Source organism: Morone saxatilis, unplaced genomic scaffold (genome assembly GCF_004916995.1).
Source record: "Morone saxatilis isolate NCDOM2014 unplaced genomic scaffold, NCSU_SB_2.0 Contig15, whole genome shotgun sequence".
Taxonomy (NCBI): Eukaryota; Metazoa; Chordata; class Actinopteri; family Moronidae; genus Morone; species Morone saxatilis.
The window spans coordinates 24,166,308-24,177,501 of NW_023339707.1; the positions used below are offsets into that span (position 1 = coordinate 24,166,308).

The 11,194-nt window shown below is 41.2% G+C and overlaps 1 protein-coding gene across 1 annotated transcript in view; it reads right to left on the minus strand.

Annotated features, from left to right (window-relative positions):
* Positions 1-8,348, minus strand: part of lama5 (laminin, alpha 5) — a gene marked incomplete in the record, with an annotated part of 94,581 nt that extends 86,233 nt beyond the window's left edge. The window contains 2 exon segments of the mRNA XM_035656331.1: positions 2,194-2,346; positions 7,824-8,348. Coding sequence (XP_035512224.1) covers positions 2,194-2,346; positions 7,824-8,129 — 459 coding nt within the window.
* Positions 8,349-11,194: the final 2,846 nt, after the last annotated feature.

Sequence of the window (11,194 nt, forward strand, 5' to 3'; positions counted from 1 at the left end):
AGCGAGAGCGAGAGAGAGAGAGAGTTGGGGTAATTTAACAAGCCTTCCCCTCAGCGGGTTGAGACAGGTTAACTGACATTCCAGTCTCTCCCTCCTCTCTTTCTCTTTCATTCAGACAGGAAGGTGGGGTGGCGTGGGGTGCAGTGGGGGGGTTAGGTTGTGGGGGGGGGTCTTCAACACACTCTCTGGCAACCCTTGACACGAACACACACACACACACTCATAACTCCTGCCTTAGGCCCCCCTACATTCTTTCAATGACAAACTGCAACCTTAGTTAACTAGAGGACCCTTCCCCCTCCTTCCCCCCCCCCCTCCATCTCTTCTCTCTCTCTGCTTCACTCCCTCAATAGTCCCGCTCCCCCCTCCTCCTTTAAGCTGTCAGGTACAGCTTTTTTTTTGTTAATGCAAAAGTAGGATTGTAAAAACATTTTCATTTGGTTCTGATTCAATCAAGGGACGTAAATATCTTATAATATAAGTCCCCTAGAGTCAAACTGTGCTACAGTGAAGATTTCACACAAGACTGTCTAATGTACATCTTGGCCTGCCATACCAGTATTTTTATAAAAATCAAATGAATTGTCTTATCTGGGCTACTGTAGAAACATGGTGGTTCAAGATGGCGATCTCCAAGAAGAGACCCGCTCTCCTTCAAACTGTATATAGATCTGTTTTATGGTTAAAGGTCAAAACTGAAAATACATTTTTTTATGTTAACAAGTATATTAAAAGAACTTTGAGATCAGCAACAGGTGTTTATTTTTATTTTTTTTACCAGAATCAGATTTGTAAGCAAGCGCTTGTTAAATATACTGTATTATATACTGTATTATAAAGGCAGCAGGCAGCTTGCATTCTTGTCATCCATCCATTCAATGCCAAAATGATTGTGAGAATGAACTCTATGGGACACTGATTGATCATTTTGTCCTTTAAAAACATTTTTATTCATTCTTTTATTACTGCCAGAAGGTAAACAGGCTTATAAAGGCTTTTACGAGCTAAACACACACACACACACACACACACAATAACACACACACAGTCACACACACACACTCAAAAAAAACAGTCACAGCTCCCTGCTTCTCTATTGAGACCTTCAACCCCGACAGAGAGAGCGAGAGAGCGAGAGAGGAAGGGAAGAAAGAAAATAGAGAGGAGAAAAGGGACGATAGATGGAAGAGGGAAGGGGAAACTGAATGCCATGACAGAAAACACACTCGTTCAGGACACAAGTGCACGCACACACAAGCACACGCACACACACACAGTGAATGTCTCAGTACTGATGAATGAGGGGGGCACTCGAGCAGGAGAGCCTGGCACAAAAGAGTCGCATTCAGAAACATAAAAGGTTGTTCAAGAGCGACGTTCAAAAACACATAAAGGTTAACTTGGAGCACAGAGTGAAGCTTTTCTGTACTGTGTGTGTGTGAGTGTGAGAGAGGGCCTGAGTGGGTCCCTGTGTGTGTGCTATACATGCTATACATCTATATTTGAGTGTGTGTCATTCTGATGGATTCAATACAACAGCAGCCAGAACAAACTGAGTCAAGAACAATATCTCTGAATATACGCCACCTAAGAGTTATTTGTTTGAGTTTTCATTTGAGTCTGTGAGGCTGATTTATCACTGAGGTTAGCTACTAAAGCAGTTAATGGGCTCAATTTTACTTTATATTCACTATCAGAGAGGGCAAAGCTGAACCGTTTGTCATTGTGAGGTAGCCAGCAGGATGGGAGTTTAGCAGCAGCCAACAGATGTTTGTGAGAGTGATTAACTACCAGTTGTTCTGGCTGAAATACAATTAGCTTAATTTGTAGCTGAGATTAATGGAGATGTTGGAATCGACCGGTGAAAATAGCTGCCAACATTTTCAATTTCCAGAACAAGTGGCAGTTTTTTGTCCTAGAAAGCTCTCATCAGAAGCATGCTTAAATGCATCTTTGCAAAAAAGTATTGATAGTTTACAACCACCAAAAACAATCTGTAACTCTTGAATCCTAAACATCTTGATACACTACAAACTTATAGACAACAAAGATGTTCCATAATAACCTGGAAGCTCTGAAAAGACTAAAAGCACCACAGCAAAAGAGAGTAAATCTTGATACAAATGTAGAACAGAACTACTGACGAATGACAACCATTAACATGCAGTACAGATAGCATCTAAGGAGTCTTACCTGTCCGAGGTTCAGGGTGACGTTCACCTCGTTGAACTCAGTGCTGCGGGATAGAGGCGGGCTCTGCCACCACCGCTCCGTGCCGTCGATGGCGTTGGTGATGGGATGGGCGCGGTCACTTTCGCCCTGGCTGCAGATGTCACAGTACTGGCCCTGAGAAGACAGAGACAGAGATGTGTCAAAGTTGATGATAGATACTTCATCAAATGTTACGGAGGAGGCACAAAAGCTTTGAAAAGTAATGAGAGTGTGCTGGGTTTGAGCAGGTGGCGCCACTGAAGATCTTCAACAGGAAATGAGACACTCATCAGTGAGACACCTGCTGTAGTCTTCTAAATCTTGACAAAATCTTGCCACTTTAACTTTGTTTTTTGCTCTTATTTCCAACTACTGTGTTGAGTGAATTTCTGGATCTTTGACATGTGGTAGTGAACAACACACACCCTTACTGTGGGATTTGACCCTTCAGTCTTTAAATTACGGTCCAGCCTCTCTAACCACCCAAAAACAGCAGCACAATGTTTCAGAGTCACAGGAAACTTCTATGACTGTTTGTCCCTGAAGCTACCTGGGTCAAGTTTCTTATATTCCAACAGAGAGGTGACTCCACTCAGGTTACTGTAACATTGAGGCTCTAGCTTGTATTGTTATTCTGCTAGTAGGTTTGTTCACTTCATTTAGACTGTTTTGTGCTAAATTTACACAGTCTGATTTGGCAGCATGGTGTACTACGGATGTCACAAGTCAATGCCAAAGTTCTGAAAAAGTCACAGCACTCGTTTTTCTTCAGTATCATAGGTAAATTCTTCCGTACCTGACGGGGCAGCATATACAATTACAAGCAGCCTTACAAAGTAAGTATTGACTGTGGCAGGACTGCATCAACTCATAATGACCTGAAAATATGTTCACACTTCTCTCTAACATTGTGTTTTGTGGCATAATCGCAGATTTATAGATCCCTAACATAAAAAGGGTGACTTCATAAAACAGAATGCTGAAGATACATTTGCTAATGTGTGTGCATGTGTGAGAGAGAGAGATACAGACCAGAGTCGGTGTGTGAGTGTGTCGAAAAGAATACAGAAGGAAAAAGTAAGGTGAGCTGATTAAAGTAGTTTGTGGGTTAAGTAGTGAATTGGAAAAGGGGCCACTTTTATTTTGTATAATGCTGTAATGTTTTTAATAAAAGGACTTTATGTTGAAGTACATCAGATTTGTCGTTTTGTCTTTTTTTTTTTCCATTTTCACTGGTATTGTTTCGACTGCTTAATTTCTGGTGTGGTGACATCCCTAGTTTTCAAGTCTCTGCCTGAAATAAAAATACTAAATAAACGAGTGGAAACAAATGGGTGCCTGGATGTTAGGTATTGTTCTAAAATCCCCCCAAAAACACTGTGGCATGCTTTAATAATTTGTACTTAAGCAGAGGTGGACATGTCCACTTGAAGTGGCCATTCTACCTCTTTGGTTCCTAAACCCTCTTCATTCTTAGCTAATCCAGGTTGGTTGTCTGAGCATTTAAGCCAATCATTGCTGGCTATGTAAGCGTTAGCATAAACTAAACAAGCATGGACCTGAACAAAAGCCCGGGTTAGGAGATGTTATCACTGCAGGTCACTGAGATCAGAGGTCCCCAACCCCCACCTTCTCCTGTCCTTCTTCCTCCCTGTCAATCAACCTGTCAGATTCTCTGTGGATCCTGTGCAGCCTCATTTTATTATCTATGCACTTAAAATTACATTCCCTAAAATGAGTCACTTGTTTGACAATTAGTTTAGCAATTTGCACTCGAGTTATTTAATAGCTTAATTTGTTAAATTAATATCATTACTTTCATCACTGTCGCCACTGACCAACTGGATTAAATTAATTTAACTGAGATATGTCGACATAATTCTGTTGTGTCATCTTTAACATGCAATGGCACAGACACACTGTTGCCCCGAACAAGAGGTTAGTGAGGGGCAAATTAAGAGCATGATGTAGCAAATTGAGGGCATGTTGTTAATCGAGTAAACAAAGTAAGTAAATTTAGATTATGAATTACTAATTTGAGGTAAGAGTTGATCAAATAATCCCCCCAGCAACAGTTACTATGCATTGTAGTTGTGTTTTACACATTTGTTTCTATATGGTTCATACTTTTTTACTGCTTTTTCATCTCTCTTTTGCGCTCTTCTTTCTCTCCTTATCTCTGTATTTGTAATGAACTAATGATCTCCTTCAATAATAATTGCTCTCGTGTTATCTGTCAAATCTGAGACCACAGAGCGGTTCAGTGCAGTTGGCAGCACCTTGAAAACATTAATGACGGGAGGAAATCACCTACAATCAGCAGATGAGTGTGGGGAAATGAAGGCGAACAACCTGAAGGTGCTTCTCTGTTCCAAACAGTTTCATTTGGTTGATGTGCTACTCAGATGTTTAGTGTAGAGTGATATCAGGGAGACTGCTTCTGTATATCTGGCTGTCAGACTCTTTTTCACACCATTTCTCTCTCTTTCTCCCTCCTCCTTCAGGTGAATAAGCAAAGCTCTGTGCCTATCTCTGAGTGAGGAATCCATATCCTCAGGGCAGAGCCAAAGTGTTACCCAGTCAACAACTTCCACTCTATATAATCTATCGTTTTCCTCTCTTTTAAACATGGCGTTACTCACACTTGTTCTCAACTCTTTATCACTTTCTACATCACATCTCTCCTTTTTCCTTCTCCCCTTTTCTTTCTTCCTCCTCTTCTCACCCTCTACTGCTTCCATCTCACATGGCATCACTATTTCATGATATTTAACCAAAATTAAAGCTGCATGCACTGGCTCAGATTTTGAAAAAAGCACAAAGCTTAATTCACCCAGTCGACTCTGGAGATGAAGTCTTCGAAATTCAAACATTCACTCCTTGTTGCCATCTAGGCCACCAATCCTCAGAATTACTCTTTGGCAATGCTTTGAGCTAAATGCTAATATCAGCATGCTAGCATGCTCACAATGAAAATGCTAACATTCTCCAGTTCAGCAGATACAATGTTTATTATCTTCATTTTCTTAGTTTAGCATGTTGGCATGTTTTGCTCATTAACAGTAAACTCAAACTACATCAGTATATGTATTGGACAACATTAAATTGTGACTTAATGATAGCACTAGATGAATTAATCAAATGTATTACAATTTATCCTGACGGGACTGTGGATGTCTGTGTAAGTTTTCATAGCAATCCAGTTGCTGATGGTAAGTATGTTGCTCATTAAATCATATTGATTAGCGATTACTGTAGTTTAGTCCCAGGTAAGAAAATTAGGATTTCATTTGGGTTAGTGCTTTGAGATATAAGGATTCTTACACAGACAAACACACACACACACACACACACACACACACACACATCTCCTCCTGCTGTTTTTAATTAACAAAAACACTTTCATGCCTTTCTGTCAAATCAAAACAGGATTAACCTCAACACAGAAAAGTGTGTGTGTTTTCTGGCTCTGTGTGTGTGTGTGTGTGTTGTGAGTGTTGGGTGCAGTAACCCAACAAGTGGGCCGAGCCACAATGGCCCAGCAAAGTGGGCTAAACCTCTTAGCCTGAACACATAATGCACCATTCCTTGAGCTAATGATGAGATTTCTCGGGTTCATTATGGAGATTTCCTGACCTAATTATGCCACAACGCCGCCACTTCAGCCAAACTGCTGTGAGCAGGCAGATCAGAGAAAGACTGGATAAAAACTCTGATGAGAGAATATCCGCCCTAACCCTCAGTGTGGAGGAGCTGAAGGATTGCAAAAGCACAAACACTGCAGAGAATTTAACACCAGAGGGTCAATTTACCAGCTGAATTAAAGTGAATTACTCAGTTAAACATATAATTAGTTCCTCCTTCCTTCATCTAAGGTGGAATTAGTTATTATCTGTAGTTCTTAAGTTATATATTTTAATGAACAACTTGAAAGCCTGAAAGAATCTTAAAGAATCTTAAGCACCCAAACACCCCTCAGCGCACATGTTTTTGTGTTTTGTTGGCTTCATTCTCAGTTTTTACAATCAAACAACACTTCAGACTGCCTGCTGTTCATTCTCTACTTCTGCTGATCAATATATCTTTATCTCATCAACTTTACAGCTTTATCCCTGTGTCTGGGCTCTTTTAAGTTCAGTTCAACAGCTACTTATTAGCATTAACGTCACTGGCTTTGCAAACATGACCGAAAACAGAAATTAAACAACACATTTCTCAGTTCCTTTCTGTCTTATAGAAGGAACGACCATCAACACCAGAAGAGGTAGCACTCTCGATAATCTCGCGGTAGCAGAGCGGATAAACTCAGTCTGATTGGACGACACGGGTCAGTCACCGCGAGGAATGTGGGGAACAGGTGGGAATGGAGAGAAAGGGAGAGAGAGAGAGAAGGCAATAAGCCTGCATGTTGCTTTAAAGGTTAACCCATGAAACTGCAATAATCCTTTGTGTGTTAACTAGTGATACATGGAGGCGTAATTGTCAAACACACAATGAACTTGCTGCTGGTTTTTACAAACTCATCATCACATTAAAACCTCATCTATAAAACACACGTAAAGCGTGCAGCTAAAACCTCATGGACCCGCTCTAAAAGTGAAATGTTGCCTGTCCTTATATAAGTGCCCTGTGTTAAGTGTTGCCAAGTCCTACAAAGGAAGCAGTGCATGAAATAATGACTTGGCAGAGCAGTTGGAGATGCATGCACACTGCTGACCCCCTCTGTTCGACTCTCTACTCTGAAGGCAGTGAAGTGTGTGGGTTGACATCCGCATAAGGTCGAAAAATGACAAAATTGTAATTAAACATGCAGTTTGGTGATCGAAAACTGCTTAAAAACACCAATAGAATAAGAGCAACAGTGACTGGGTAGCATATTTGAAAAGGGTATTATGAAATGTGAAGACTATAGTGATACAGAGGGCATCCAAATACTACTACACTCCTTAAATCTGATACAATTAAGTCCTTAAAGTAGACTGTTACAGCAATATTATAGAAATGTAATAGCTGGAAATGCAATAAAATAGGATAAGATCACAATGGGTTTCATTATAAGCCCCAACAAGTATTAAAAGGAATGCAACCTGAGTGTTTAATGCTACTATACCGACATACTATAAGAACATCAGTCACTGTGAGCCTCCTATTGAGCACCACAGACATGCTTAGAGCCTATAATGATACCAAACATATTTAAACTGCATTTAAAATAACTGTAAAATTCACAATTGAGCATGCACCACAAACATACCCCTGGAATACTTAAGGAGTTTTGCAGTAAAGTGGGTCAAAATCTCTGCAAACTCAATTATATGCACTGCAGATGCAATATAAGCCCATATAAAATACTATTTTGTGTTATAAGGTGGCTAGAAAAAGATTCAGAGTCACTTTAAACTCACTCTTGAGCACCATACATGAGCTTTAAGCCCATAGAGGAATATTATATTATAGGGTATGCTGGGGGATAACACTGTAATTAACCCTTAGCCTACTATATAGAGAATGTTTTATTATATTAAAAATTCACCAGGTCCAATAAAGTTGCTGACTCACTAGTGAGCAACCCAAGCAGGAATAAGACTTTTACAAGGTGTTGCCCTGCTCACCTGGATGGTCTGGCTCGGGTCTCCGGACACCGGGCCTCCAACCAGCTTGCAGTAAAGGTCTTGCACGGTCCTGCCGGTTTCTTCCTCCCCGCAGGTCGCCGTGGCGGTGATCTTGGTGCCCTCGGCCAGGTTGAAGTATGGCGGGTGCAGGCTGTATCCGTTCACCCCGTTGGTCGGCAGCTCCTGCGCCGACACAAAGTGGCAGCAGGTCGCCAGCAGCGGCCACAGCAGCAGCGCGACCCGCGTCTGAGTGCGCCGAGCCGGGGAGAGCGCGGCACCGAGCGGCGCCGGTCCGCTCGCCATCATCTCCACCTGTTCGCGCGGTCCGGTCCGAGAAGGAAAAAAATAAAGTTGGAGGACTAAATCAACCTGAGTAGAATGGAGAGTTAACTTCTGCAGGAGTGAAGCATTTGGGGGGGAGATGAGGGACCTGTGTTGCAAACTATAGAAGAAAGAGAGGAAGGGGAGTTTGTAGTCCTGGAGAGCGGTGCGTCGAGGCTTCTGTCCTCTCTCCTTCTGTGTCGCTCCAGCAGGCACCTATTCCAACTCAATCTGCAGTCACCCTCCCTCCCCCCTCTCTCTGTTGGCCCGTCCCAGTGGTTGGAGGAGGGCACAGCTTCTATCAATGCTCAGTGTTTGAATAGTGAAGTCATTCTCTTTTTCTTTTAATTGCTCAAATAAAAGCATTTCAATGGAGGGATCTGTTGCGGTTTCATTTTCTTTTTAAAAGGGAGTGTATGACACCCATTCCTCCTCTCCTTCTTTCCTCATTCACTTCCTTTCTTTAAACGTTCTCTGCCATTCTTCCTCCCCTGATCTTTTTCTTTCTTTCTTTCTTTCTTGCCCTTTCCTTTCTCCTACTGTTCAATTTCCTCCCATTTTGTATAACAACAAACTATATAAAAATAACTCACCTTTGTTTCTTTCCCCCCTTTACTCTCATTAATTTGACATTCCTGTATTGCACCCACCATGTGGCAAAACAACAAATGTGGAATCAAACCACCCAGAGACACAGAGAACGGGCATCCAGCCTGACAGGTGCTCTCCACCAACACACAAACACACACTCACACTTCTCCAGCCCTGCGAGCACACAGGAAAACGAAGAATACCATTAGGGTTTCAATTTGAAATATTACATGTGGTCCTCTGTGGAATTAGAAACTGCTGGGATGTCCCCAATCTACTTTTCAGGCAGATCGGAGAGATCGCTGCATTCTGTTTCTAAACTTTACAGAAACTCATCGACTAGTGGGTCTGGGCTATGTGAACTAACCAATACAGTGATGTAGCCAACTGGATGGCTATGCTGATTGGACCTTCGACCACCTAAGTAACAGATCAAATTAACTAGAATTTATTTAATAACATTTATTATTTCCAGCATATTTGGTCATTTAAATCAATTCCCAGGTGTTTCCATGACTCGAAAACCACTCTCTAAATTTCCAGGTTTTCCATGTTGAACCCTGTGCAGTGTAAACAATACAATTAGTTGTGAATACTTGAAACAGGTTATTTGATGAGTATGTTATCCTTTCCTTTCCTTCTGTGTACAACTTCAAATGAAACTCCAGTTTTAATCACCATTTTAAAACCTGTGTAGTATCTTGAATGCAATATTGTGTTTTAATGGTGAAAATGAAAAATTCATCGGTTATATCAAGTCAAAAAAGATCTCAATTTAGATCGTGATTGCAACTAAACCCCAGTTGATGCCATAGTTTGCGACTCAGGAAGAGGTTGAAGTCAGTGTTGGAAAATGAGATAAAAAAAAAAAAAGTCTGACTTTGGATTTGGCCTGTGTACTTCTCCCAGTGTCCTCGCTGGTTATGCTAACAGTTTGAGATTGTTGGTAAAGTTTGTTTAGGAGATTCTGTGTGTACAAATGTGTGTGTTTGTCTGCTTAAACTCCAGGAGACAGTAAGCAGCCTTTCCTTCTTCTTCTGCCCTCCTTTCTTTCTCTGTCACTCTGTAATCTCGTTTCTCTCCCTGGGAGCTGTCAGACTGTCCCATGCAGACTTTTTGTCCTCCTGCTGCTGCTGTCGGTCAGTGTGTGCCTCAATGTAAGTGTGTGGGAGACGTATAGAGAGAGAGACAGTGTGTCCACTCAGTATTCCATCTCGACACACACTCTCTTAAACTCTAAATGGTTCATGTCACAGAAGAAAAGCCTCCGTCCTTCCGCCGAGGAACAGACACCGGAATAATCCTCTTTTGCTCAACAGTCTTCAGTTTGAATCGACCGGGAGCTGCTGTCTATCTTCTGAATAAGTTGTTCTCTCTCAATTTCTTTCTCTTTTTCTGTTGTATATCTGTAGATGCGTGAGGACGGCTGTTGTTGAGGTAACTTGTTACTCAGGTAACGCTAAAAGATATTTTAAAAACTGACATACGCTGGACTTCTGAGTCCATTTTCTTGTTTGGTGTCCATCTTTTCCTCCAGTAGAGAACTGGCCAAACATCAATGATGCATTAAAGGGCGAGGAGGCTCCTGGTGTCTTCAGGGGCACAGTGTCTGTTTGGTGCTGCTGAGCAGACAAATGAAATCTTCATCCTATGCATTTACACCTTGGTAGGTCGAATGTGCTTTCATAGTTTTTAATTCCCAAATGTGAACTGAAACAAACAATGTTACTCACAACAGGCTAAACGAGTTCAGGCATATTTTTTATTTTTATATTTTATTGCTCAATCAAGGTATTCTGGTAAATGTACATTTTTACATAATTACGACTAGATTAGGCAAGTAGAAGAAACGCCGACGTACCCAGAAATTGTAAATTACACAATTTAATAACAAGACACTTGCACAATATTTTTAATATTACAGACTCAGGGATGCTGATTTGATGCCTGAAAATGTAGATAACTATTATTATTATTATAGTAAATGGCTGCATTTGTAAAGCTACCACGCAAGGTGCTGACCATTGAGAGCAATTTAAGGCTCAGTGTCTTGTCCAAACACTTCAACATGGGGACAACACTGTGATTAGTGGACAACCCGCTCTTACCTCCTGAGCCACAGCCGCAGCTACATTTGGAGTAATAGAATGAAGATGACATTTAACTACAAAAACTACATTCCCATCAGCCTCAGCTGATGTGGTTTTAGTGTTAATTAGCTAATTTTAGCATGCTAACACGCTAAACTTAAATAATCAAGGTAAATATTATACTTGCTTAACAGCAGCATGCTACCATTGTCAGTGCAGGTATGTTAGCATGCTGATGTTAGCGTTTAGCTCAAAGCACTGTTATTTATATACCTAGTTATTAGCGGGATTACAATAGAGAGATGACAATGAGCTGCTAACATAGACTCAAAGTCTTGTTTCAGAAAGGTGTGTGAAATATTAACCTTC